This window comes from Eschrichtius robustus, chromosome 4 (assembly GCF_028021215.1).
Source record: "Eschrichtius robustus isolate mEscRob2 chromosome 4, mEscRob2.pri, whole genome shotgun sequence".
NCBI classification, from domain to species: Eukaryota; Metazoa; Chordata; class Mammalia; order Artiodactyla; family Eschrichtiidae; genus Eschrichtius; species Eschrichtius robustus.
In genome coordinates, this window is record NC_090827.1 from 111435553 (window position 1) to 111463422 (window position 27870).

At 35.2% G+C, this 27870-nt stretch overlaps 1 protein-coding gene across 1 annotated transcript in view; it reads left to right on the plus strand.

Annotated features, from left to right (window-relative positions):
• Nucleotides 1-27870, plus strand: part of RAB28 (RAB28, member RAS oncogene family) — a 91299-nt gene that overhangs the window by 48165 nt on the left and 15264 nt on the right. The window contains exon 5 of the mRNA XM_068543224.1: nt 26178-26281. Coding sequence (XP_068399325.1) covers nt 26178-26281 — 104 coding nt within the window. The remainder of the gene's footprint in view (nt 1-26177; nt 26282-27870) is intronic.

Consider the following 27870-nt stretch of genomic DNA (forward strand, 5'->3'; position numbering starts at 1 on the left):
CAATTTTTTCTCTCATGGATTGTGCCTTTGCTGTTGTATCTAAAAAGGTATTGCCATATCCAAAGTCATCTAGGTTTTCTGCTATGTTATCTTCTAGGAGTTTTATAGTTTTACATTCTACAAATAGTTCCGTGATCCGTTTTGGGTTAATTGTTGTGAAAGGTGTAAGGTCTGTGTTTAGATTAATTTTTTTTTTCTTTTTTTTTGCACATGTGTGTCCAGTTTTTCTAGCACCAATTGAAAAACTTATCTTTGCTCCATTGTATTATCTTTACTTCTTTGTCAAAGATCAGTTGACTATATGTATTTGGGTCTATTTCTGGTCTCTCTGTTTTGTTCCATTGATCTATTTGTCTGTTCTTTTGCAGTACCACATGGTCTTGATTATTGAAGCTTTTTAGTAAATCTTGAGGTTGGGTAGTGTCAGTACTCTGTTTTTCTCTTTCAATACTGTTTTGGCTACTCGGGTCTCTTGCCTCTCCATATAAAGTTTAGAATGAGTTTGTCAGTATCCATAAAATAACTTGTTGGGATTTTGATTGGGATTGCATTGAATCTATAGATCAGGTTGGATAGAACTGAAATCCTAACAATATTGAGTCTTCCTACCCATGAACATGGAATATATCACCATTTCTTTAGTTCTCTCCATTTATTTAGTTCTTCTTTGCTTTTGTTTATCAGAGTTTTGTAGTTTTTCTCTATATGTACATTTCCTTTACAAGCTATAGATCTTGTACATATTTTGTTAGATTTACACCAAGGTATTTTATTTTGGGGGGGGGTATTAACGTAAATGGCATAATGTTTTTAATTTCACATTTTACTTGTTCATTGCTGGTATATAGGAATGTGGTTGCCTTTTATATATTAATCTTGTATCCTGCGGTCTTGCTGATATTCTTGATGAAATTGATATAATTTCAAAGAATGCGTTAAAAGTCCTATATCTCAGTGTACCTATAGGACATTTCATGGAATGTTACTTGTCTGTGTTTAGTATTGAGTATGATATTCTGGAAGCTAGTTGAAGAGAATGTTCCAAGGAAGGAGGAATCAACTATGTCAGATGCTGCTGATAGGTAAGTAAGAAGAGGATCAATAATTGACTATTGGCTTTAGCAACCATTCATTGTTTATTTTTATAAGATCAATTTTGGTGAAGTGGTGAGGACAAAAGTGAGATTAGAATTAATAAGTATAGATGATTCTTCTGAGGAGTATGCTGTAAAGAAAGCAGAGAAATGGAAGGGGGGAGTGGGGTCAGGAGTTTTAGAATTGTTTTTGCTTTCGTTTTTTAGGATGGGAAAAATACGTTTGTATGCTGATAGAAATGAAATAGAGTGAGTAAAATTGATGATATAGGAGAGGGATGTTAGAATTGCTGGAGTGGTGTCATTATGTAGTTGAGGGGGGTAGGATTTAGTGTACAAATAAATGGTTTGACTTTGGGTAGGAGCATGGATCATTTATTGATTCATGCTAACAGGAGTATAGACGACTGCCTATACTATATTTGATGTGTAGATCTGGTGACATGTAGGAGGACTCCTGACTGTTTCTAGTTTCTCAGTGAAATGGGAAGCACAGTCCTTGCTGTGGGTTAAATTGTTTTCCCCTAAAACAGCGGTCCCCAACCTTTTTCGCACCAGGGACCGGTTTCTTGGAAGACAATTTTTCCACAGACGGGGGCTGTGGGGGGAGATGGTTCAGGCAGTAATGCGAGCAATGGGGGGGGATGGTTCAGGCGGTAACGTGAGTGCTGGGGAGCGGCAGATGAAGCTTCGCTCGCTCGCCTGCCTGCCGCTCACCAGCTGCTGTGTGGCCCAGTTCCTAACAGGCCATGGACCAGTAGTGGTCCACGGCCCGGCAGATTGAGGACCCTTGCCCTAAAAGATATGTTGAAATCCTGACCTCCGGTACCTGTGAATGTGACCTTATTTGGAAATATGGTCTTCGTGGATGTAAGCAAGTTAAGATGAGTCGTACTTGATTAGGGTTATCTGTAAATCCAATGACTGGTTTCCTTTTAAGGGCAGAGAAATTTGGACAGAGATACAGACACTTAAGGAGGAAAGCCATGTAAAGATGGAGGCAGAGATTGGAGTGATGGAGCTACAAGCCAAGGAATGCCAAGGTTTGCTAGTAACCACAAGAAGCTAAGGAGAGGCAAGAAAGGATTCTTCCCAAAAGCCTTCAGAGGGAGCATGGCTCTGCCAACAATTTGATTTCTGACTTCTAGCTTCCAGAACTCTGAGAGAATACATTACTACTGTTTTAAGCCACCTATTTTATGGTACTTTGTTTCAGAACCCTTGGAAACTGATACCAGTCTTCAACTGAGAGTGAGAATGGGGGAAGGCTTGATGTTTTGATTTCTCATGGATGTTTTTAAAATTTTTCTTTCTTTGACCTAAGACTTCATGTAACATCAAGCTTCCTTGACACTTTCCTTGGCTGGTGGGTAGAATGTTACTAGGCCGATTTTTAAGGGACAGAGCATCTCTTCAAGACTACAAACTTGGTTGTGTAGTTTTCTCATCTTTTTGCAATTCCAAGCACATGGCTTCTTGCAGGTAGGATTTAGAAAAGCTGGTTGCAGCACTCAGGACTGTTGGACCCTCTCTTCCCCTCCTCATGAGCCACTGTAGAGTCAGTTTATGATTATTGTTCTGTTTTTGTTTTTTTTTTTTTAACATTCTTATAAAAATTTTAACATTCAGGAAAGTTGAAAGAATTTTACAGTAAATACCTGTATACTCACTGTCTAGAGCAGAAGTTTGGCAAACTTTTTCTGAAAAGAGCCAGATAGTAAATATTTTAGGCTTGGCAAGACATACAGCATCTGTTGTAACTATTCAACTATCCCGTTGTAGTACCAATCCAGGCATGGACAATATGTAAATGAATGGGTGTGGCTGTGTTCCAATAAAATGTTATTTATAGACACTAAAATTTGAATTTCATATTTCTTATGTCATGAATTATTCTTTTCATTTATTTTCAACTTTGTAACAATGTAAAAACTGTTCTTAGCTCGTGAGCCATAAGAACAGGTGGCAGACCAGGTTGGCCTACATGCTATATAATTTGCTGACCCCTGATCTAGAATTTACAATGAACATTCTGTTCTGTTTGCTTTATCGCGTATCTATCCATCCCTCTATCAGTCTAAGCAGTTCATCTATATTTTGATATATTTCAAAATTAGTTGTAGGCAGTACACTTTACACCTAAACACTTCATTGTACATTACTTAGAGATCTTTTTTTTTTTTTTTTTTCGGTGTGGTAAAATTTACTTACAGTGAAATGAAAAAATTTTAAGTGTACCATTTGTTGATTTTGACAAATTATGCACCTATATAACCTTTATCCTCATCAAAATATTGAACATTACCATCCCAGATGTGCCCCAGCCTTCCTCATTGCCCTCCAATTCCTGCTGAAGCCATTGCTACAACCACAAAGCTGAAATGAAAGAAACAGAATCAGCAGCATCTGTTGCCACTGCTGTAGCCTCCACTGCCAGAGTGGGAAGAGATTGGAGATGACAAGAATGGGATGTTTGCTTTGTTTTTTTCATTGTCCTTCATTTTCTTTATTGACTGTTTTCTTGAGGGTTATTAATAGCTCTGTGTCCTCCCATTCATGTTTTTGATTTCTTAAGCTCTGTAGACTCTTGCTTATTCCTATTTAAATATGAAGATATAATTGAGTAGTATTAGTAGCTGATCTGGGTTTTAAAATTTATGATGCAGGTCATTATTGGATTTTCTTAGTAGTTCTTACCTGGAATGTGAGGACAACCTTCAGGGTTTGCAATATATTTCACCCTTACTATAGAGTATATATATTGACAGTCAGGCTTCTAACATGGGCATATAGACAGGCAATAACTGAGACCCCTGTCCATTGTAGAAGTTAGAAAGGAATTACTTTGGACTGATTTAGAGTTTACCACTCTGTACAGCTGTCGTTCCTTTCTCTCTTTATACCTTTGTGACAGCTTGAGGTTATGTGGGTGCACTGCTGTTTCTCTGTGTGGTGACAGTGTACTAGGTTAGCTTGGCTAAACTGGAAATACGTTTCCCAAAATTTCCCTCCCTGTATTGGTCAGTTAGCATTGGTTACAAAAGACATTTTGTGGAAGATTTGTAAGAGGGAAGCGAAGCGGCAGGCATGCTTTTTGACTCTCTGAGGGTCAGTGCCAAGTACTAGGCACTGCGGCAGCTCTCACACTGTATCACTGATTTGCTGGCTCACCTTGTATGTGTGGGATAGCATGTGGACCTGCAGTTCCTTCAGCTCCTGTCAGATTTCCCCCTCCAGCATCTCTGAATACTTGCCCCGCATGTACAGCTCTCTAGTGAAGGGTGCATGCTTCTCCTATAGTCACCCTTGGCGTCAGGGTTGGGTTGGTGAGAGACAGATGCGAGTTTCAGTTTGTCATTGCCGGTTCCTGTCATCCCCTCAGGTTCCAGTTTGTTCTTGCAGATTTCATTTGTCTTTATCAGTTCCAGCTTATCCTTACAGGTTCCAGTTTGTCCTTGCTCTTCTTATCCAGTTCCCTTCCTGACTGTTGGTCTGGCTGACCTATAGTGACTTCAGGCTCAAGATTAGATGCAGTGGCATCTAATGTAGGTAGCCTACATCTACTGCTTCAGTAACTCCCACAGTTATGTAAAGTCTAACCATTGTAATAAATCTTTCTTCTTTATCACCCATACTGGTTCTGCCTCATTGATTGAACCCTAATTGAGACACCCTACCTATTCCAGGGTTCATAGTAGAAATTTTAATATTAGATCTCGTATTTAGAGAGTTATTTCTACCAGCTCATTTTATCTTCCAGAAATTTTTCTTTCTTTTCTACTCTTGGCACCTTTTCCTTAGTTTTTTTTTTTTTTTTTTTCCTAGTGCTGCTGTGTATTCTCATTTTTAATATTTCTTCAGCATATCAATGGTATTTTAAACCTTTAATAGTTTGGATTAAAAGATCCTTATTGTGCTTAAATATTAGTTTTAAAAAACATTTAAACAAATGTTACAATCTCTTAAAAACAGTTGAAGTCGGGCATCCCTGGTGGCGCAGTGGTTAAGGATCTGCCTGCCAATGCAGGAGACACAGGTTTGAGCCCTGGTCTGGGAAGATCCCACATGCCGCGAAGCAACTAAGCCCGTGTGCCACAACTACTGAGCCTGTGCTCTAGGGCCCGTGAGCCACAACTACTGAGCCTGCGTGCCACAACTGCTGAAGCCCGCGTGCCTAGAGCCCGTGCTCCACAACAAGAGAAGCCACCGCAATGAGAAGCCTGCGCACTGCAATGAAGAGTAGCCCCCGCTCACCGCAACTAGAGAAAGCCTGCGCGCAGCAACAAAGACCCAATGCAGCCAAAAATAAATAAAAATAAAAATAAATAGATTAAAAAGAAAACAACAGTTGAAGTCTTTTCACCATAAAGACCCACTTAGTTTTTACATTTAAATGGCCTAGATTGAGACAGAAGTGTCGTTTTAAATCAGCACTATGGCAAAGGCATAGTGAGAGGTGTTTGACAACCAATGTTGAGACATATTTTTGTTCTCGGGGAATTTGATACTCTTGATGTCTCATCGCAAAAAAAATTCAGTGAGAGACAAAGTGATAGGTAAGAAGTGGATTTATTTAGAGAGAAACACACTCCACAGACAGAGTGTGGGCCGTCTCAGAAGGCAAGAGAGCTTTGAAATATGGTGTGGTTAGTTTTTATGGGCTGGGTAATTTCATAGGCTAATGAGCGGGAGGATTATTCCAACTATTTCAGGGGCAAAGGGCGGGAATTTCCATGAATTGGGCCACCGCCCACTTTTTGGCCTTTTATAGTTAGCCTCAGAGCTGTCATGGTGCTGGTGTGTGTGTCATTTAGCAAGCTAATGTATTACAATGAGCATATAATGAGGCTCAAGGTCCACTGGAAGTTGAATATTCTGCCATCGTGGACCCAGTTGGTTCTAACCAGTCTTTGTCATGTCTTATGGCTATATCATTCTTTTAAAGGTTGTGCCCTACCCCCTTCCCTCCTCTTTCATTTTCATATTATGCTCTAGATGTGTAATGTAATATGATGTGATCAATTAAGAAGTAAGGTCTTAAACATTTCTTTTTGTCAGCTTTAAAGTTTGATCACCTGTTTCAGTGACATGTGATTCTTCATTGGAATTGGATTGTGGATCTTTTGTTTTCAACGTGTTTATTTAATATCAGAGATAGTATATTTTTGATTTTTGAGGTTGACTTTTTTTGTTGGCAATAGACAGAATTATGTAACCACTCAGGTTAATTGACCCACTTTTGGCCCCAAATGAGGTTTTATTATAATGCTTTATTTTCTTCCAAGACACTTATATATAAAAGACAATGAAATAAATAATTGTTGAATGAGTTATGCCAAATGGAGAGGTCCAAAAGTATTATTACATTTTAATAAAATATATTATTAAATATTGGTAAAATAATTTTATAACTTTTTAAAGTAAAATTACCATTGATACGGTTTTTAAAAACCACTTTTATTTCCATGTATTTATATCACATATTGAAGTATTAGCATAGTGAGTTATTTAAAATATATCACTTGTGTAATGCAGTGTAAGACATTGGTTTAAAACTGAAGACCAAAGATGGGTGTATAATTTTGCTTCCTTCTTTATTCCATCTTCTTCCCTACCCCTGCCATTTATATATAGAGTTTTAATTTGATTTGCTAATATATTGAAACTATGAATTGAATTCTTTATCAGTGGAGATGAATGTTTTCAGGTTTGCAGTTAAGCTCACAATTAAGCTCACTCTTTCCTTAGGATCTCTTTTTGAACCATTAAAGATTACTGATTGGTATTCTATACTTTAATAAGAATTGGTGAAAATTGATTAAATTTTATGTTTAGTCTTAGGTTCAGGAATGAAGTTTTCCTCTTTCAGAAAAAGGTTTTTGTTAGGAATTATCTGTACTCGTGCCTTTTCCTTAAGTAGTTCCATTATTTTTTTCAGATGAAGCTTTTTTTTTGGTCAGTTGTCTTATTTATTTATTTCTTGGCTTATTGACATATTGGGCTAGCACCATCTTCTGAGAGTTTGTTACATTACATTTAATATTAAAATCTAATAGATATTTTATAATTAAGAAAATGCTTTCAGTTTTTATGAGATTTAAAAAAATTTTTCTATAATCAATTTAGTTAAAATGTTTTGATGACCATAAAAACATAGCTACCTCTTAGAATTTGACTTTGTTCTTACTATTGCAAACATTTGCACACATTCAGTTTCCTCTTATATTTTAAAGTATTCATTCATTCAGTCATTCCTTCATGAGTGCCTTTGATGTACTAAGCACAATGGTAGGGGAGATGGTATGATAGTGTTGTCCTAGAGTAAAGTACTTGGTGTACTGGAGGACTTTACAGCAGAAGTACATACTTAACAGGAATCTTAAGGGATATGCAGGAATGTGCCATACAGAGAAGGACAAGAAATAACAGTTCAGGAAGAAGTAGAAGAATGAATGAAGCCTCAGGAGCTAGGAAATAGTCTGAAGTGTAAGGGAAATTTACAGCATTTTGTCATGCTAGAGCATAGGGTGCAAGGCAGGAAGAGTTGAGAAGCAGAGACAATATTTTAAGGAGTTTGAATTTTCTCCTAAGAGCTATAGAAAGTCACTAAGGGATTGTAAGCTGAAGAATGATTTGAGCAGTGGTGTAGAGCGAGGGTCAGCAAACTACAGCCCATGCTGCTTTTTTGTATGTCCAACTACCTGAGAATGGTTTTTACATTTTTAAATGGTTGGAAGAAAATCAAAAGAAGGATAACATTTTCTGACACCTGAAAATTACATGAAACTCAAATTTTAGTGTCTATAAATAGTTTTATTGGAACAGAGCCACACTCATCTGTTTACATCTTGTCTGTGCCTGCTTTTTCACTACAACAGCAGAGTTGAGTAGCTGCTGTGAAGAACATAGGACCTGTAAAGCCTGAAATATTTACTGTCTGGCCCTTTACAGAGAATGTTTGCTAACACCTGGTCTAAATACGCCAATTAAAATACAGAGATAGAATGGATAGACAAGCAAGACCCAGCTATATACTGTCTATAAGAAATCCACTTTAAATATGAAGATACAGTTAGGTTAAAAGTAAAAGGATGGGAAAAGATAAATTCTGTAAACACTAATCAAAAGAAAGTTGAAGTAGCTACATTAATACCAGGAACAAGGAATTTAGCAGGGATAAAGAAGGACATTACATAATGATCAAAGGGTCAATTTACAAAAAAGACATCACAATCCTAAATGTATATAAATCTGCCAACAGAACTTCAAAATACTTAAAGCAGAAACTGACAGAACAGAGGAGAGAAATAGACAAATCCACCATTGCAGCTGAGATTTCAACACTCCTCTCAATACTGATAGGACAGGTAGAAAATAATTAGTAAGGATATAGAGACATGAACAGCATCAACCAGCTGGACCTAACTGACATTTACAGTACATTTAATCTGACAAGGGCAGAATACACATTGCTTTCAGGTGCACATGGAACAAGAGAGACCATATTCTGGCCTATAAAAACAAATTTAAAAGAATTGAATATGTTCTCTGACAGTAGTGGAATTAAACTAGAAATCAATAGCATAAAGATATTTGTAATATCCCTATTATTTGGAAATTAAACAACCCGCTTTTAAATAACCTACAAATCAATGAGGAAGTCACAAAAAATTAAATATTTTGAATTGAATAAAAATGAAAGCACTGCATATCAAAGTTTATGGGATGCAGCTAAAATAGTTGTTTAGAGAGAAATGTTTAGTGTTACTAAATGCTTATATTTGAAAAGAAAAAAATTCCCAAACTCAGTGACCTAAGTCTTCACCTCAAGAAAATAGAAGATGAAGAGCAAATTAAACCTAATGCAAGCAGAAGAAAGGAAAAAGTAAAGCTAAAAGTAGAAATAAAAGGTAATAGAGAAATCAATGAAATCAGAAGCTGGTTCTTTGAAAAGATCAATCAAATTGATAAACTTCTAGCCAAGCTGACCATGAAAAAAGAGAGAAGATACAAATTACAATATCAGGAATAAAAGAGGGGAATTTACCACAAATCCTGTGGGTAGTTAAAAGGAGAATGGGGAATATAATGAAAAGTTTTACTTCCATAAGTTTGACAATTTAGATTAAATGCACAAATTCCTTTAAAAATACAAACTACCAGAGTTTACTCAAGAAGAAATAGATAACCTAAATATTGCTGTATTTATGAAAAAGACCCCCTAAATCCATAATTTAAAATGTTCCCACAAAGAAAACTACAGGCCCAGATGGTTTTATTGGTGAATTCTACCAAACACATATGGAAGAAATAATACCAATTGTATGTAACCTCTTTCAGAATACCAAAGAGGATGGAACACTTCTTAATTCATTTTATAACATCAACATTAATCTGATACTAAGCCCAGGAAAAGACAATGTAAGAAAACTACAGACTAATATCCCTCATGAACATAGACACAAAAAAATCCTTAACAAAATATTAACAAATTGAATTTAGCAATATATAAAAAGGATACTATGTCATGACCGAGTGAGGTTTATCCTAGAAATGCAAGGCTGGTTCAAGTATTCAAAATCAGTTAATATAATTTAGTATATAAATAGGCTAAAGAAGAAAAGCCATATGATGATCTCAATAAATGCATAAAAAGCATTTGATAAAATTTAACATCCATTCATGGTATTAAAAAAACAAACTCCATACAAACTAGGAATGAGAAGTAACTTCTTCAACCTGATAAATGGCATCTATGAAAAACCTACAGTTAACATCATACTTGATAGCAAATGAGTGAATGCTTTCCTCCTGAGATCAGGTACAAGGCAAGGATGTCCACTCTAACCACTCCTATTCAACATCATTCGTGGAGTCCTAGCTGTTGTAAAACAGTAAGAAAAAAGATATATAAGACATACAGATTAAAAAGGAAGAGATAAAACTACCAAATTCTCAGATGATATGAATAGCTTTATCAAAAATCCCCATGTTGAGAAAAGTATACAATTCTAATATAAGCTATAAATACAAGACCCAAATAAAAGAAGACAACTCCCATGTTCAAGGATGCAGAGCCAATATTATAAAGAGCAGTTCATCTCAAATTGATTTATTGTTTCAGCATGATTTCAAAACACAGTGCTATCTGTGTGTGGTATTTAAGCAAACTGAGTCTAATATGTATATGGATAGATAAAAGGGCCAAGGATAGTTAATATGTTCCTGAATTACAAGGTCAGGAGCATTTGCTATGCCAGGGATCAAAAATTTTTATAAATAGCTTGTAATAAAGACAATGAGGAATTCACTCAAGGAAATAGAATAGAGATGCTAGAAACAAACCCTCACGTAAAGGGAGCCCTGTTGTTATAATGGCAGTGGTATTGAAGATCTTCAAGAAAGAAGAGAATGTTTAATAAGTAGTCCTGGAATAGTCGTTTATTTTTATGGAGAAAAAGAAAATGGCGCCGATCATACTCCCATACACAGAAATCAGTTCCAAACGGATTAAAGACTGAAATGTAAATGGCACAACTTTTTTAGAAGGAAAAAAATGAAAGAATATCTTTCCTACCTTGGGATATGGAAGGATTTTTTAAACAAGATGTAATTGCTAAATTTAAATGTTGACTATATCAACCGCGTAAGATAAGCACATTTGTTTCTATCAAGTGACACATTAAATAATTCAAAAAGGTAAACCACAAACTGGGAGAAGGTGTGTGTAACCCAAATAACTGACAAAAGATTAGTATACTTTTACAAATCTACAAGAAAGGCAACTTAGTAGAAAAAGGGACATAAAACATGAACAGAAATTTCACAGAAGAAGGACAGACTTCCCAAAGACGTATGAAAGTAAGTGCAGTCTCATCACTAATCAAGGAAATGCAAAATAAGACCACAGGTAAGTAGCAGGATACAAAATTAATGCACAGAAATATCTTGCATTCCTATACACTAACGACAAAAAATCTGAAAGAGAAATTAAGGAAACACTCCCATTTACCATTGCAGCAAAAAGAATAAAATACCTAGGAATAAACCTATCCAAGGAGAGAAAAGACCTGTATGCAGAAAACTATAAGACACTGATGAAAGAAAACAAAGATGACAGAAACAGATGGAGAGATACACCATGTTCTTGGATTGGAAGAATCAATATTGTGAAAATGACTATTCTACCCAAAGCAATCTGCAGATTCAGTGCAATCCCTATCAAATTACCAATGGCATTTTTCACAGAACTAGAACAAAAAATTTTACAATTTGTATGGAAACACAAAGGACCCCAAATAGCCAAAGCAATCTTGAGAAAGAAAAACGGAGCTGGAGGAATCAGGCTCCCGGACTTCCTGCTATACTACAAAGCTACAGTAATCAAGACAATATGGTACTGGCACAAAAACAGAAATATAGATCAGTGGAACAGGATAGAAAGCCCAGAGATAAACCCACGCACCTAAGGTCACCTTATCTTTGATAAAGGAGGGGAGAATATACAATGGAGAAAAGACAGCCTCTTCAATAAGTGGTGCTGGGAAAACTGGACAGCTACATGTAAAATAATGAAACTAGAACACTCCCTAACACCATACACAAAAATAAACTCAAAATGGATTAAAGGCCTAAATTGTAAGGCCAGACACTATAGAACTCTTAGAGGAAGACATGGGCAGAACACTCTGTGGCATAAATCACAGCAAGATCCTTTCTGACCCATCTCTTAGAGAAATGGAAATAAAAACAAAAATAAACAAATGGGACCCAATGAAACTTAAAAGCTTTTGCACTGCAAAGGAAACCATAACCAAGACGAAAAGACAACCCTCAGAATGGGAGAAAAGATTTGCAAAGGAAGCAACTGACAAAGGATTAATCTGCAGAATACACAAGCAGCTCATGCAGCTCAATATCAGAAAACAAAACAAACAAAAAAAAACCCCCAATGCAGAAATGGGCAGAAGAACTAATTACACATTTCTTCAAAGAAGATATACAGTCACCAACAGACATATGAAAGGATGCTCAACATCACTAATCATTAGAGAAATGAAAATCAAAACCACAGTGAGGTATCACCTCACACAGGTCAGAGTGGCCATCATCAAAAAATCTACAAACAATAATTGCTGGAGAGAGTGTGGAGAAAAGGGAACCCTCTTGTACTTTTGGTGGGAATGTAAATTAATACAACCACTATGGAGAACAGTATGGAGGTTCCTTAAAAAACTAAAAATAGAACTACCATACGACCAGCAATCCCACTACTGGGCATATACCCTGAGAAAACTATACTTCAAAAAGAGACATGTACCACAGTGTTCATTGCAGCACTGTTTACAATTAGCCAGTACATGGAAGCAACCTAAGTGTCCATCAACAGATGAATGGATAAGGAAGATGTGGCACATATATACAATGGAATATTACTCAGCCATGAAAAGAAACGAAATCGTTATTTATAGTGAGGTGGATGGACCTAGAGTCTGTCATACAGCGTGAAGTTAAGTCAGAAAGAGAAAAACATGCGCTTCCCTGGTGGTACAGTGGTTGAGAATCTGCCTGCCAACACAGGACATGGGTTTGAGCCCTGGCCCGGGAAGATCCCACATGCTGCAGAGCAACTAAGCCCACGCGCCACAGCTACTGAGCCTGCGCCTGCAAGCCACAACTACTGAGCCCGCATGCCACAACTACTGAAGCCTGCGCGCCTAGAGCCCATGCTCTGCAACAAGAGAAGCCACCGCAATGAGAAGCCCGCACACCGCAACGAAGAGTAGCCCCCGCTTGCTGCAACTAGAAAAGCCTGTGCACAGTAACGGAGACCCAACGCAGCCAAAAATAAATAAATAAAAGAAATTAAAAAAAAAAACAAATACTGTTTGCTAACACATATATATGGAATCTAGAAAAAAAAATGGTTCTGATGAACCTAGGGGCAGGACAGGAATAAAGATGCGGATGTAGAGAATGGACTTGAGGACATGGGGAGGGAGAACAGGAAGCAGGGAGGGAGAACAGGAAGCTGGGACGAAGTGAGAGAGTAGCATTGACATATATATACTACCAAATGTAAAATGCATAGCTAGTGGGAAGCAGCCGCGTAGCACAGGGGGATCAGCTCTGTGCTTTGTGACCACCTAGAGGGGTGGGGTAGGGAGGATGGGAGGGAGGCATAAGAGGGAGGGGATATGTGGATATATGTATACATATAGCTGATTCACTTTTTTATACAGCAGAAACTAACACACCATTGTAAAGCAATTATACTCCAATAAAGACGTTTAAAAAAAAATAGACCACAGGTAAGTAATAAGGTATAAATCAGAAAAGCTAAGAAGTTACAGAGACATAATGTGAATCTACAGGAATTTATATTCACTGCTGGATGGATTATAAATTGATAAACTACTTTGAAAATAATTTGGCATTCTGTAAGGTTGAACATTCATAGACCCTACAATTCAACAGTTTTATATCTTAAACAGATTGCTATACATATGTATCAGGTGGCATATACTAAGAGTAGTCATGGTGCTTCATTGTTGATAATAACAACTGGAAACAATTTGAGCGTCTGTCAGTTGGAGAAAAGTTGTATGAATTGTGCTGTGTTCAAACAAAGATATTTTATATGGCAGTGAAAGTGAATGATATTTTCCATTTGGGATGACATGAGTGAAACAATGTCATGTGTGTCAGAGTTGAGAATGCAGACTCTGGAGCTGGACTGCCTGGGGTTTGAGTTCTGGCTCCACCCCTTGCTAGATGTGTATCCTTACAAAAGTCATTTATCCTCTCTACGCTTTAGTTTTTTCATCTGTCAAATGATGGTTGTTGTGAGGATTAAACGATTTAATATGTGTAAAGTGCCTATAAAACAGTGTGGTGCTGTATAAATGTTAGCTATTCTTGTTACTCTGAATTCTATTGTTATTGGGCAGTTTTGTCTTTAATATTATTTACTTTTTGTTGTTATTTAAAATCATGTTTTATCATTCCGCCTCTCCCAATGGATCTAGTGTATGGTCATTGAGGGCAATTAGAAAAGAGAGGAAAATATAAAAAATAATAAATAACCATAATATAATTGCCAATTGAAGCCGTTCTTACTATAGCTTCTGTTCCTTCTACAATCCCAGGGTATACTGGTGTCTAGGGAAGACAAATACACTTCTTTTTTTCATACAGATCTTTGTATGAAAGGCATAAGTGAACTGGGACCTTATTTTACTATTTACTCATCTATCGTGCAGACTTTGCAAATAAACCTATGTTGTACTGAGCCAGTATGAAATTCTCTCGTAAGAATTCCTGTGGAGACTGCCCAAAACATGAATCAAAATAAGAAACGTCAGTAAGCAATAAAAGTTACAGATAGTCACAAATATAGAAAGGTTTACCTACCCCATGGTGTTATGTCCTCATTTCGATCTATTATTACATTTTATCCTGAAGTTTGAGGAGAGGTAGTTAGTCATTTTCTACCACCAGAGGGAATTTAGGTAATTAATGGTACTAAATAAGTTGAAATAATATGAATTTTTACATACTCTTCTTCTTGCCCTTTTGACACTGGCTGCTGTTGGTGTTGTTCTGGTGACTCTACAGAGTTAATGGTACTCATCATTATCCCCTAAGAATCCTTATAGGTCTGTTTGTAGATATGTATATAACTATACGATAGAAATACAATGAAAAGTGATTAGGTAAATCTTATAGCAATATAGAGAATATAAAAGTGTTGGAGAATTACTAGAAGCAAAAGTAATTAACAAATGAGGATCTGTTAGAGTCAGGTGATAAATAATTAAAGAGACAATCCACAAGATTCATGACATATATAGGTAGGTTGAAGGAGTATGATTTGATAATAAGGGGTTATTAGAGGTCCTTGGGAAAGATTATGAAAACCATGAATATTTTTGTAACAGTGACCCTTCTTTATGATTATATGAAAAATTTGGTTTAAAGAGAAGATTGTCATATTATTATTATTATTTTATTAGTAATTTTTAATATAGTGAGATATACACACAGAAAAGTATGTCAAATTTATGTATAAAGAATAGCTATTTCTAGGTCAGGAAATAGAGCATTGGCAAGCATGCCAGAGGCCAACCAGGCACCTTTATCAACCCTCTCTCTACCTTTAGAGTTAACTACTATCCTTTGTCCTGATCTTTTCCTTGCTGTTCTTTTTAGTTTATCATCTGTGTATGCTTTACTGACTAATAGTAAATTTTGTCATTTTTAAATTTCTTATGGGGACTTCCCTGGTGGCACAGTGGTTTAGAATCTGCCTGCCAATGCAGGGGACATGGGTTCGATCCCTAGTCCGGGAAGATCCCACATGCCACAGAACAACTAAGCCCGTGCACCACAACTACTGAGCCTGTGCTCTAGAGCCCATGAGCCACAACTACTGAGCCTGTGTACCACAGCTACTGAAGCCTGCATGCCCTAGAGCCCGTGAGCCACAGCTGCTGAGCCCACGCACTGCAACTACTGAGCCCACATGCTGCAACTACTGAAGCCTGTACACATAGAGCCCGTGCTCTGCAACAAGAGAAGCCACCACAATGAGAAGCCCACGTGCCACAACTAGAGAAACCCTGTGTGCAGTAACGAAGACCCAATGCAGCCAAAAATTAAAAATAAATAAACAAACAAAATTTCCTATTAATGCTATCATTTATGTGTATTCCTTAATGTCTTTCTTCGTTTGCTCAAAACATTTGTGATATTCATTCTTATTGTGGTGTGAGACTCTAACTCATTAATTTTTCAGTCCTGTATAGTGTTCCTGTAAAATGAAGGATGTATATTATTTTAGACACCTTTGATATTTTGTATTTCTTTTAAGAGCCTAAAACTGTTTTTCTTTATTCAACAAGTACTTTCGAGTGGCTATTGTGTTATGTGCTTTTTCGTTCATTTGTTTTTGTTTTTAGCTGCCTATAACAGAAGAACCAAGTAAGTGCAGTTTAAATAATAATTAGCTTATTTTCTCAGTGTGTTTGATTTCATAAAATCTTAATTTCTATCTAAAGCATCATGAAAAGGAAAATCCTAACCTGAGGGAAACAAATGTTGGAACAAATATGGCAAATGTCCTTCTTATAGAAAACACTTAAACACATTAACAAGATAAACACTAAAAACAGAAAATGGGAAAAGGAGGGAAGAAGCATTTCACAAAGAAATATAAAAAGTAGTATATAGGAAAAATGTTAAACTGCATTGAGGTTTTTAGATTTATAATAGAAATTAGTTTCTTTGATGACACCTTTTTTCTTTATGTGTTTGTGGAACCCAGTGATTTTCAGGCAGTTGTATTTTTTTAAGAAGTTTGGTTTAAGAATCTACAAAGTCGAAGTCAAGTTCTGGTAATTTTTTATTTTCTTGCATTAGCAATTCTTCTAATACAGTATGATTTACTATGTCATCATAGAAAGACAGCATTAGAGAGTGTACATGGCAGGGTAAAATTAAACATATGCTCACAATCAAATTAATGTATTTCATCTGTCTTCAACTAATAACAATCTGTCATGTTATCTATCTGAGTAGGGGCATAAACAGTTTATTTTGTGTTTGGAGTAACTTCCTGGAGGTAGTTAATGTGACAAGTAGTTTGTTTGAATTGAGTATAACCAGATCAACACTCTAGATGTTTCCTTGATAACCTAAAAATTACTGTGAAAATCTGTACAAGTGCTATATTTGTATTTTGCTTCTTTAAGTTAGGCAGCAACGTATTTTACAGTAATTTCACAGAGAATATTCTGTTTTTGCCATATATATGGACTAAGAAGCCTAAATAGTTTATACTTTTAATGCTTTCCATTGACAGGGCATAGACAATAATATAATAAGTTAGCATCATAGAATACTTTCCTTTTTTAAAAAAAACATGAAGTAATACATTCTAGTTTGAATGAAAGAGTCATATTCATTATAGAATATGTTCTTATAGCATGTTGAAAAGTGAATATTTAGGAAAACAGGAATATTGTAAACTCTTAGGCCAATATAAAAATAATATAGAAACTATCATAATGTTTTTCAGAATTTAAAAATTTTACTTAACTTAAAATTTTCTATTTAGTTTGATCAGTAGCTCTGATTATTATACATTTGATATATAGTTTTTAAGCTATTTAGTACATTTGATACTGTATATTGGAAGACTATTCTGTTCATTATACCAGTAATCCTATAAGTAGATAGAGTGGAGATCCTGAATATGGATGCCTGGATGCCAGTAAACAAATAGGACTTATAAAAAAATAGTACTTAAAAAGAGATGTTGTCATGTACTTGGCTTATTAGCATTAGTGTGTGTATTTTAGAAGTCAAAATATATACATAATTTTAAGCACATGTAAATCAAATTTAATAAATTATTAAGGGTATTTTACTTGTCATGTGTCGGCTAATCATGATGGATCATTTTTAAACATTATGTAATTTCACAACTTGTATGTACAGCTGCAAGTGCTTTGTAAAGGACTATGTAATCAAGTGCTAAGGCAGAGTATCATATTTTATAATGCTGATGGGCTCAGTTTTATGAGTTACTGTTATTAATAAATACTTTTAAAGTACCAGTAAGCAATAACCAGGTATATAATAGTTCACTCTTTTATAATAATGAGCATTTAAAGTTTGTATGTCTTTATTCTTTTAATTAAAACTCTAAATAAAAGACTGTTGAGTGGTCATCCCCAAAGCTGTTGTTCCTTCTTTGTGAGACACTAACTGGATTTGGAACCAGATGGCTTGGTTCTAATTCCGGTGCTACAGGTGACTAGCAACGGGACTTTGGTTAAGTCACTCTGAGCCTCAGGTTTTTTGTGTGTGAAGTTAGATTAATGCCTTACCTATTTGTCAAGATTGTTATGAGGACCCAAAGTGTTATGTAAATTTTGAAACAGACTTTAAGTTGCTTCAGAAGTCCTCTAAAGTGGTTTCTTTGCATCTGTTTTACCCTTCTGGATTCTTTCTCCTCGTAGTAGCCGGAGTAATTGTTTCAAAATGCAAAGATCACGTTGTGCCCTTGCTTACAAGCCTCCAGTGGCTTTGCATTGCTGTGTATCAGTGATATCCTCATGTTATTCTGCACATCCCCACTCTTGCTTATTATGTTTCTTTGTTTTCCTCAATTGCACTCAGTCATTTTCAAGTCATGACTTGATTATTGTTCAGGCATTTTATATTTTCCAGCAAAATGTATTAACAAAGGAGAATGCATTTTTGTTTTCATACTGTTTTCCATGTATTACTTGAGCCATTTAATGGCAGAAGAAAGAAAATTTCTCCAGTGGTTTGTGTTTTGTTTGTTTTTGTCTCCCTGGTAACTAAAAATGCAAATGCCTCTCAATTTATAATTGTTTAATGTAATTTTTAACTGCTTAATTGAATATGACATAACCAAAATCTCAGAGACAATTGTAATGCTTAGATTTTATTATCTTGCTAGTTACAACTTCATGTTGTCATTTTTAGTCACTCAAGACCCAGTATATACTCAGGGAGAGGTTTATTGTTAACAAGAAAGATGAAAATCTATATTATTTTATATTAGTTAAGGCAATCTATATTAGTTAAGGTAATGCTAGATGCTATAAACAGACAGTCCCTAAAGTTTCAATATCTTAGCACAATAGAAATTTATTTCTTATTTACAGAAAGGCCAAAACCAGGTACTGCTTATCAGTGGCTCATCTCCCTTTCAGGAACCCAAACTCCTTCCATTTTCTGGAACTGCCATTTTCAACAGTTGGCTTCATGGGTTACCATGAAAAAGGAGAGTAAGGACTACCACACATGGAAGGTTTTTATGGGTCAAGCCTAGTAGTGTTGCATATCATTTATTCATTACTTTGGTCAGAAGTTAGTCTTATGGCCGCAGCTAACTGCAAGTCATGCTGGAAAATGTAGTATAGGTTATGAACAGCTATCCAGTCTGCTCATCTTATAATTATGTGTCTGTTCTACTCTTCTTTTTGTCAAAAACAGTGAAGGATCTTAGATTTTACCCTACTTAGAAGCTAACAAGTTAGCCTGCTACTGCCATGGTTACTGGCAGAAGGCATGAGGCTCCTGGATCAGAGATAAGGGAGTTTATTACTCCCAGCATAGCAAGTAGGATGAGCCCCATGTTTGTGTCGGTTCCGCTAGGATAGTGTGAGGGGACCCACACAGATGATCTATATCTAGTGGTTTGTCTCACAGCTGAGGAATCCTGAACTTAGGAAACCTATCTCTTTTATAATGGTCTCCAAGAAAATCTCTGAACTTTGCTCTGGAGAGAGAGATTATCTTTATTATACCAGATGACGAACAAACTTACACTTTATTCCTGAGGGAGACACTCTCTCTTTGTAAGTTGCCATACAAACATCCTTGAAAGAATAGTCCAAAACAAAAGCTGTCATTCAAAAATTTTATTTTTCTCAACTTTAATTTTTACAAATTTATTAAAAATTTGAGTGTATTTTTCTTGCCATCTATTAATGCACATATATACATATATAGTATGTTTACAGAGTAGGAGTTTTATTATATGCAATTTTATACTCTCTAATTTAACATCCTGTACTATTGTGTATTTCACTTGATAGCCTTTTTCCGAGCTTTACTGAGATATAACTTGCATATAACATGATGTAAGTTTAAGGTATACAGTGCATTGATTTCATACACATATATTGCATAATGATTACTACCATCATCACCTCATATAATTAACATTTTTGTGGTGAGAACATTTAAGATTTACTCTCTTAGCAACTTTCAAGTATATAATACAGTATTGTTAACTATAATCACTATGTGTACATTAGAATCGTAGAACTTATTCATCCTATAATTGGAAGTTTGTACCCTTTGGCTCACATCTCATTTCCCCTAACCCTCAGCCCCTGGTAACCACTATTCTACTCTCTGTTTCTGTGAGTTTGGCTTTTTTAGATTCCACATGTAAGTGATATCATACAGTACTTGTCTTTCTCTGTCTGACTTAACGTAATGCCCTTAGGTTTCATGCATGTTGTCACAAATGGAAGGATTTCCTTCTTTCTCATGGCTGAATAATATTCCATTGTTACATATGTGTACGTATCACATCTTCTTTATTCATTCATCTGTTGACGGACACTTAGGTTGCTTCCATGTCTTGGCTATTGTGAATAATGATGCAATAAACATGGGAGTGCAGATATCTCATTGAGATTCTGTTTTTATTTCCTTTGGTTATATACCTAGAAGTAAGAGTGCTAGATTATATGGTAGTTCTGTTTTTAATTTTTTGAGGAACCTTCATACTGATTTCCATAGTGGCTATACCAATTTACATTCCCACCCACAGTGCAAAAGAGTTCCCTTTTCTCCACATCCTTACCAACATTTGGTATCTCTTGTATTTTTCATGATAGTCATTCTAACAGGTGTGAGGCGGTAGTTCACTGTGGTTTTGATTTGCATTTCCCTGATGATTAGTGATGTTGAGCATCTCTTCATGTACGTGTAGGCCATTTGTATGTCTTCTTTTGAAAAATATCTATTCAGTTCCTCTGCCCATTTTTAATCGGGTTGTTTGTTTCATACAACTGTTGAGTTGTATGAATTCCTTATATATTTTGGATATTAATCTCTTATCAGGTATATGATTTGCAAATATTTTCTCCCATTCCATAGGTTGCCTTTTCATTTTGTTGATGGTTTTCTTCGTTGAAAGCTTTTTAATTTGGTGTGGTCCCACTGTTTATTTTTGATTATTTGCCTTTGTCTTTGGTATCAAATACAAAAAAATCATCCCCAAGACCTCACTTACTAGTCATGATTTGTTTGTTTGTTTGTTTGTTTTTTGGCCAGGCCGCGTGGCTTGCAGGATCTTAGTTCTACAACCAGGGATTGAACCCGGGCCATGGCAGTGAAAGTGCTGAGTCCTAACCACTGGACCGCCAGGGAATTCCCTTTAAGTTCATAATTTTTAATGGCCAAAGAGTATTGTATTGTGGGGTTATATCATAATTTAACTGTATTTCTATTCTGGGACATTTACATTGCTTCCAATATTTTTTATATTACAAATGACTGTGGTGAAGAACTTAATTTATCATTCTTATTATACATCCCTAATGTGTTCCTCAAGATAAACTCTTCCAAATTGTATTACTTGGTCATAGAGTAGAAATGTTTGTAAGGCTCAACACACATTTTTGAGTCGCTTTTCAGAAAGCCAGTAGTACCAGCTCTCATCAGTACCGGGTGTCTTCTCTCTCTCTCTCTTTCTCTTTCTCTCTCTCTCTCTTTTTTCATCTTGAAAGGTGAACTCAGTACTTTATTTTTTTTCAGTTGCATTTCTTTACATACTGAGATTGAATAATGTTTTCACAGGTTTATGTGAAACATTATAAAAGGCCTTTTAAGGTGGTCTAACATTCTGTAAAATATCATTATTAGTTACATTTCTGAGAAAATGTTACTTCTTAGTGGATTGTTAATATTCCATGAGTCCCTGAAATGCGCTTTTGTTAGTATCTCTTTCTTGCTGTAAACCTAAATTATAAAATATGAAGTGCTGTAATTTGTATTTTTTAAATTTATTAAACTAAAAATTGTACATATTACTCTCTCAAACAGCTTTCCAAGTTGTTATCAAAATTATTCTTGTTAGCCAAAGTTAACTGGATTCTCTTAAGACTTCTATTTCACGTACCATGTGATTTTAAGAACATGGCAGATAGACTTAGTATCTTGATAACTTATTTTCTTTCTTTCCATTTTAATTTCCAGGTCAGGGTAAGTGAGCTAAGTGATTTTGTTTTTTTTTTTTTTGCACAGTTGGTTTTGACAGTGAAATATTTGGATTTTCTTGTCTGTCTAACACAGTCTTAGAATTTTTTCATCTTCATGGTTTTTTATCCCCATTTATGTCAGCTACACAAGAAAGCCTTTGACATTGATGTAGTTGATTTACCTCCTGCATTCTTATCCTGTACAGTTCTGTCCTTCACTTTTCAGACCCGAGTTTCTGTTCTTTCTTAACTTCTGAGATCCTTCCATTGGGCCTTCAGGAACTTACAAATAAGGTATCAATAAAATTCTTGTACGTATTCTCAACATCTTTCTTGACAAAAGTTTTAAAACTACTTCTGTCACTTAGCTCTCCCATAACGACAGTGCTGCTGTCCCCTGAAGCTCTTTCAAATGTTGACGTCCCCTTCTATATCTACTTTATCACTGGTACTGGAGTAGTGGTAACTGGTAGTTACCTTCTTGTTACATATTGCTCTTTCCAGAACATTCTCCTTCATCTTCCCTAAAAACCCTTAGATTTTAATATCAAGCCATATGATTATACCTCCTGCTACTTATATTTGTTGGAGTTATCAGCCAACCCCTGAATCACTGCCTTGAATTTCTTGAAGATTTTGGCTTTGGGTCACAGTCACTCCACTACTATTGCTATCATGATTCTTGGTAATTTTAGTACACATACAGATTATCCTTATAATACTTTGGTCTCTCAGTTCCTTGAATTCTTCGTCTGCCATAATCTTGTCACCCACCTACACTAACATAGTTGTTCTGAAGACCTAGTCAATATTAGTTCCCATACCCTCTCCATGATATCAATTATCAGTTTCATGTATCCCAGTCTATTATTTCCTGTCTTTCCACCTCACATCCTTTGGTAACCCAATTCCAGTAATTTTTAAACCCACATACGACCTTAACATCAGTTGATCTTACCAATTTTTCGTTTTCCTGAACCCCCCTCCTACCAACTTAAGTTCCATGGTCTATCAATATAATCACTCCCTTACATTTATTATCTTCAATTATTTGCCCTTCTTTTCAGTAATTGTACATGATTGAGAAAACCCCGGCTCTACTTAAATGCAAATCTTCATCTGCTCAGTATCTCCATCCATTGCAGCTGAGTGTACCTGGAACAAAACCTACAACATACTGTCTCACTTAAAGTTCAAGTTAACTGTCTTCAAGTGATTTCTCTTTATCTTATTCATCCCATGTCAAATCCATTAGCATTTCTTATTCACTTTTTATTCCAAAAATATATTGAGAATTTGCCCCACTTTTTACCATCTCTCTTGCTCCTACTCTTGTCCAAACTACCATCTTCTCTTTCCTAGATTTTTATTATAGCCTTCTCGATGGCTTCTCTGCTTTACATTTTACTACAGTTTATTCTCAGCACAGCAACCCGAACCTTTTAAAATGTAAGTCAGATTATGTCTTTTTTTTTCTTTTTCCTTACAACCCCCCAATAGCTTCCCATCTCTCTCACAGTGACCTGTATGGTTCCTGGCTTTTTAAACTTCATTTCCTGCTGTTTCCCTCTCTTGCTAACTCTTTTCAGCCACTCTGGCCTCCTGGCTTTTCTTTGAATCTACTAAATGTAACCTTCCTTTAGGGCCTTTTTCACTGCAGTTCCCTCTGCTTGGGAGGCTTTTCCCCGGATTTCCTTGTTCTTAGCTTTCTTAAGGTCTTTGACCTACCTGTTTGAAATAGTAATTCCTCTCATGTACCCTTTATTTATTTTTGTCATAAGATATATCAGCATTTACCATACACAGTAATTTACTTGTTCGTCTCTTTTCTCTGCATTAAAATGTCAGTTCATTGTATCTGCAGCCCCTAGGACAGTGCCTGGCCATAGTAGGCCCTCAAATATTTGTTGAATGAATGATCAATAAAGTGGTTATCCATTGAAATTGTTAAGCATACTTTAAGCAGGGTGTAGTATGGTTGAGCTAAAAGAAGTTGCATGTTACAATGTTAATGCCTTTGTCCTTCAGTTGCTTAGATATTGGAAGTATATACACCAAAATGTTAACAGTAGTTGTCTCTAGTTAGTGGCATTTTTTATATCGTTTTCATAATTGTCTTTCAGAATATTTGGGAAATGTTCACGTATTAATGCTATTAGGAGATTTTAATTCCATTTTCAAAAATAAAATACAAGAACTAGCAAAATGATGTTGTTCACTGAAGGACATAAGGGAAATTAAATCATAGCAGTAAGATCGTTATCACATGTATGTCAGATGAATACTGGATGATAATTTTAAGGATGCTTTTAAAAATAGAAGAAATGAAAGAATTTACCAGTATCTCACTGTAATTTCATCTTCAGAATTTACATTTCTGGATTATTTAGAGTGGAGTACTCTAGTAACTAAGTCCTCTTAAATGTTGCTCACTAAATTCTAACACAATAGAGGAAAGCTTTATACTCAAGCTCTGTGAGGGCTTTTTCTATATCTGCTGTCTAATTCTCAGAGTCTTGGTTATTTAAAATAACTTTTATGATCCTTAATGGTCTTTTATGTTCATAATACTGGTGGTGATTTTTTTAGGACCTGGACTGTATCTTTTTCATCTTTGGGTTCTCACTGCCTACCACAGTGCTTGCTTATGTTTATTGAATAATTTTTTATCAGTTGATCGGTGATCGTATTAGTCTCTCATGGTTATCTTTGTTAGGAGAAAAACTTTTGCTTGGCTAGTAAATCCCCCAATGCTTATGGTAGTTTATCTATATAAGTAGTTGAGGAGTTGTGGGGCGGGGCTGGGGGCGGGGGGGGGGGGAGAGAAGAAAAAAGGAAGAAAAGACACAATGATAGACTCTTCCGTTAGAAAAGACAAATGCACATACATGTTGAATGACAGACTTTATTTTTTTTAACTGGACAGTAATTTCATTGGGGAATTTTCCTAGTGACATGATTTGTTCTTACTCTTGTTGAATTAGGAAAGTATTTTAACTTCAATATTATGATAAACTAGATGTATAAATGTCAGAGCTAATAGCTTAGTATTTTAGTCTTCTACAAATTGATGCCTGTGGTATCTGGACATTTTTTGGCCTCTTCTTGTAAATAAAGTCTCAGTGATGTTTAAGGAATAGCAACTTGTGGCCAGAAAAGAAAAAAGCTGCATATTATCCAAGCTAAGCGATATAAATGGGGCTAAGGAATCCCCCACTAGATCAAAAATTTCCTAGAGAAAGATCTCTTGAGCTTACAAACTAAAGACCTTCAATATAATTTTAAATAAAGCCTTTTACGTAGTATGAGAGCATTTTTTAGTTGATAATCAATTGCCACTATTATGTAGGCTTACTAGATTTGCAAATTTACAAGTTTTTACAAGTTGGTTGGGTCCCTTCCTCAGGAAATCAGTTTAAGTTTTTTTTTCCTATATTGACTCAAAGAGCCTAGTTGTCCTTAAATCCTGTGAATATATTTGCCTTATAATTTGACAGCATTGAGTGAACACCCTTATAGGGTCTGTAGTGTTGTAAAAAGAGAAACTGTTCAATAAAAGATCACATTTGAAAAAATTAAACTGTGCTGGATAAAACCAGTATTGGATATGAGTACTGTGCTTTGCTTTAAAGCACCTACAACTATTCAAGAAAATATATCCTGGCCCATTACTACTTTCAAAATGGATACTTTTAGTTTTGGAAAACAAATGAGCTGTTATCTTTGTGAAATTAAACCATGGCTGTAAATAAAGTAAATATACAATGAAATATTGGTATCTTTTAGAAGAAAATTAGTAATGCATTTGTGTTAACATTAACGTTTGTAGAGATTACAGAACTATTGTAATTATTAAAGTAATTAAACCATCAAACCAGATATGTTTGAGTAAGTGCATGTTGCAATTAATCACTATGTTTAAACACATTATACTAAGTAGATCTTTTTTGAGTATCATCAATGTGCCTGAAGCTATATAGATAATAGGAATGATAGCCTTCAGTTTTTTTGAGCACTTATCATGTGCTGGTCCTTATGCAGTAAACATGGATTAACTCTCAGAGAACTCTATATGATAGATACATTTGTTATTCCCAGCTTTTAGATTTAGAGACTGAGGCGTAAAGAGGTTGAATAAGTTGCCCCAAATTACACAGCTCATATCTAAGCTGGGGTACAGTACTGGAAAATAAGTCAAATTTAAACATGTTAAAAATGTATTGATTAACTAATACTGAATTTTGTTCTCTGTTCTTGTTCACTTTTCTAGTTGATTTGGAGCATATGCGAACAGTAAAACCTGAAAAACACTTAAGGTTTTGCCAGGAAAATGGTTTTAGTAGCCACTTTGTCTCAGCAAAGACAGGAGACTCTGTAAGTAAAATAATGAATACTGAATGTTACAAGTGATGTTTTACTTTTATTTTCATAGGAAGTATACTTCCATTACTTAACTTTTGGAACAAATTAATTCCTGTTGAAGACATAAAATATCAGGTTAGATATAACATGTTTATTCTATTTATGTTCCTCTTATAATTCATTTAACATAATTTTATGGTTATTTTAGGGAATTAAAGAATACAAAAGTTAAAAAGAATATAAATCACTCATAATCTCAGCATCCAGAGATGACCATTCATAACCTCATATGATTCCTTCTAGTCTTATTTTTCTGATGCTCACAAATATTAGTGCTTCTGCCACTAGTGCTAGTGGATTGCATTTACTGAGTGCCTACTTTGTGATGGGCACTGTACTACTCTGATTATCTCTATTTAATTAAATTAATTTATTTTTTCATATTTGACTGGATGTTTATTGTGTAAATCACCATAACCATTTAAACAAGAAACTTAGAATGATGTTAAAATATTTTTGAAATAGTCCAAAATATCTTCACATATAATTCAGATTTATTTTCCAGCAATCCTAAGTGATTATCTCTATTTTATAGAATAGTCTTAGAGAGGTTATGTAGTGGGGGTCCAGGGTACACAGAATAAGTGGTGGAGATAGGATTTGTAAACCCTAAGGATTGACATTCCAGGGTTCACCATATTAATCATGCTAAATGTTTATTAAAAAGAAAATTGAGATCATAATATAGAAATAATTTTGTTTTTTTAATTTAATATATTTATCTGTAGAAAATTTTCTGTCACTTAATATTACTAAATAGATTTAATAATCCATTAGAGTTAATAATCCATTAAATAAATGTTCAAAAATTTATCCAACCACGTCCCTATTGTTGGGCATATAGATTATTTCTAAGTTCAGTACATTGTAAAATTTTGCAAAATTTCTAATGTAAAATTTTGCCCATAAGCTGTGATGTTTTGATTATTTCCTTGGAAGGGAATTGAGACCTATTGCCAAATTACCACCAGGAAGACTACGTTAATTTATACTACCACCAGCATTGTATGAGTGCCATATCACTGTACTCTTTTTTAACATTCAGAATTTATTTATTTATTTTTAAATCTTTGTCAATTTGGTAGGCAAGGAAAAAAAGGGATTTTGCTATTTAAATTTGAATTTCTTTGCTGTTGAGGTTGAAATTTTAAAAATTTCATTACTTATTAACTTTCTGCTTATTAACTGTTTATAATTTTCTATTGCTTTTTAAAATTTCCTATGACCATTTTTATGTTAGGGATAACAGCCATTTGTCATAATTTTTGCAAATATTTTCCACTGCCCAGATTTTTGTTTGACCGTTAATTTTCTTGACATTTTCAACCAAAGGAAGTTTGAATTTTTTTCTGTGGTTTAATCTTTTTGATGTTCTTCCTGTATGATTTCACTGATGGTTTTTAGGCTTAGGGTAAATATTAAATATTATAAAGGGTATTTAATCTTTTGGGGGGGTCAGACTCATCTAAACATGTGACCTTTTGGAACCCTTTCCCCAGGATAATGCGAACATGGGCACATACCCACATGTGTCATTTAAA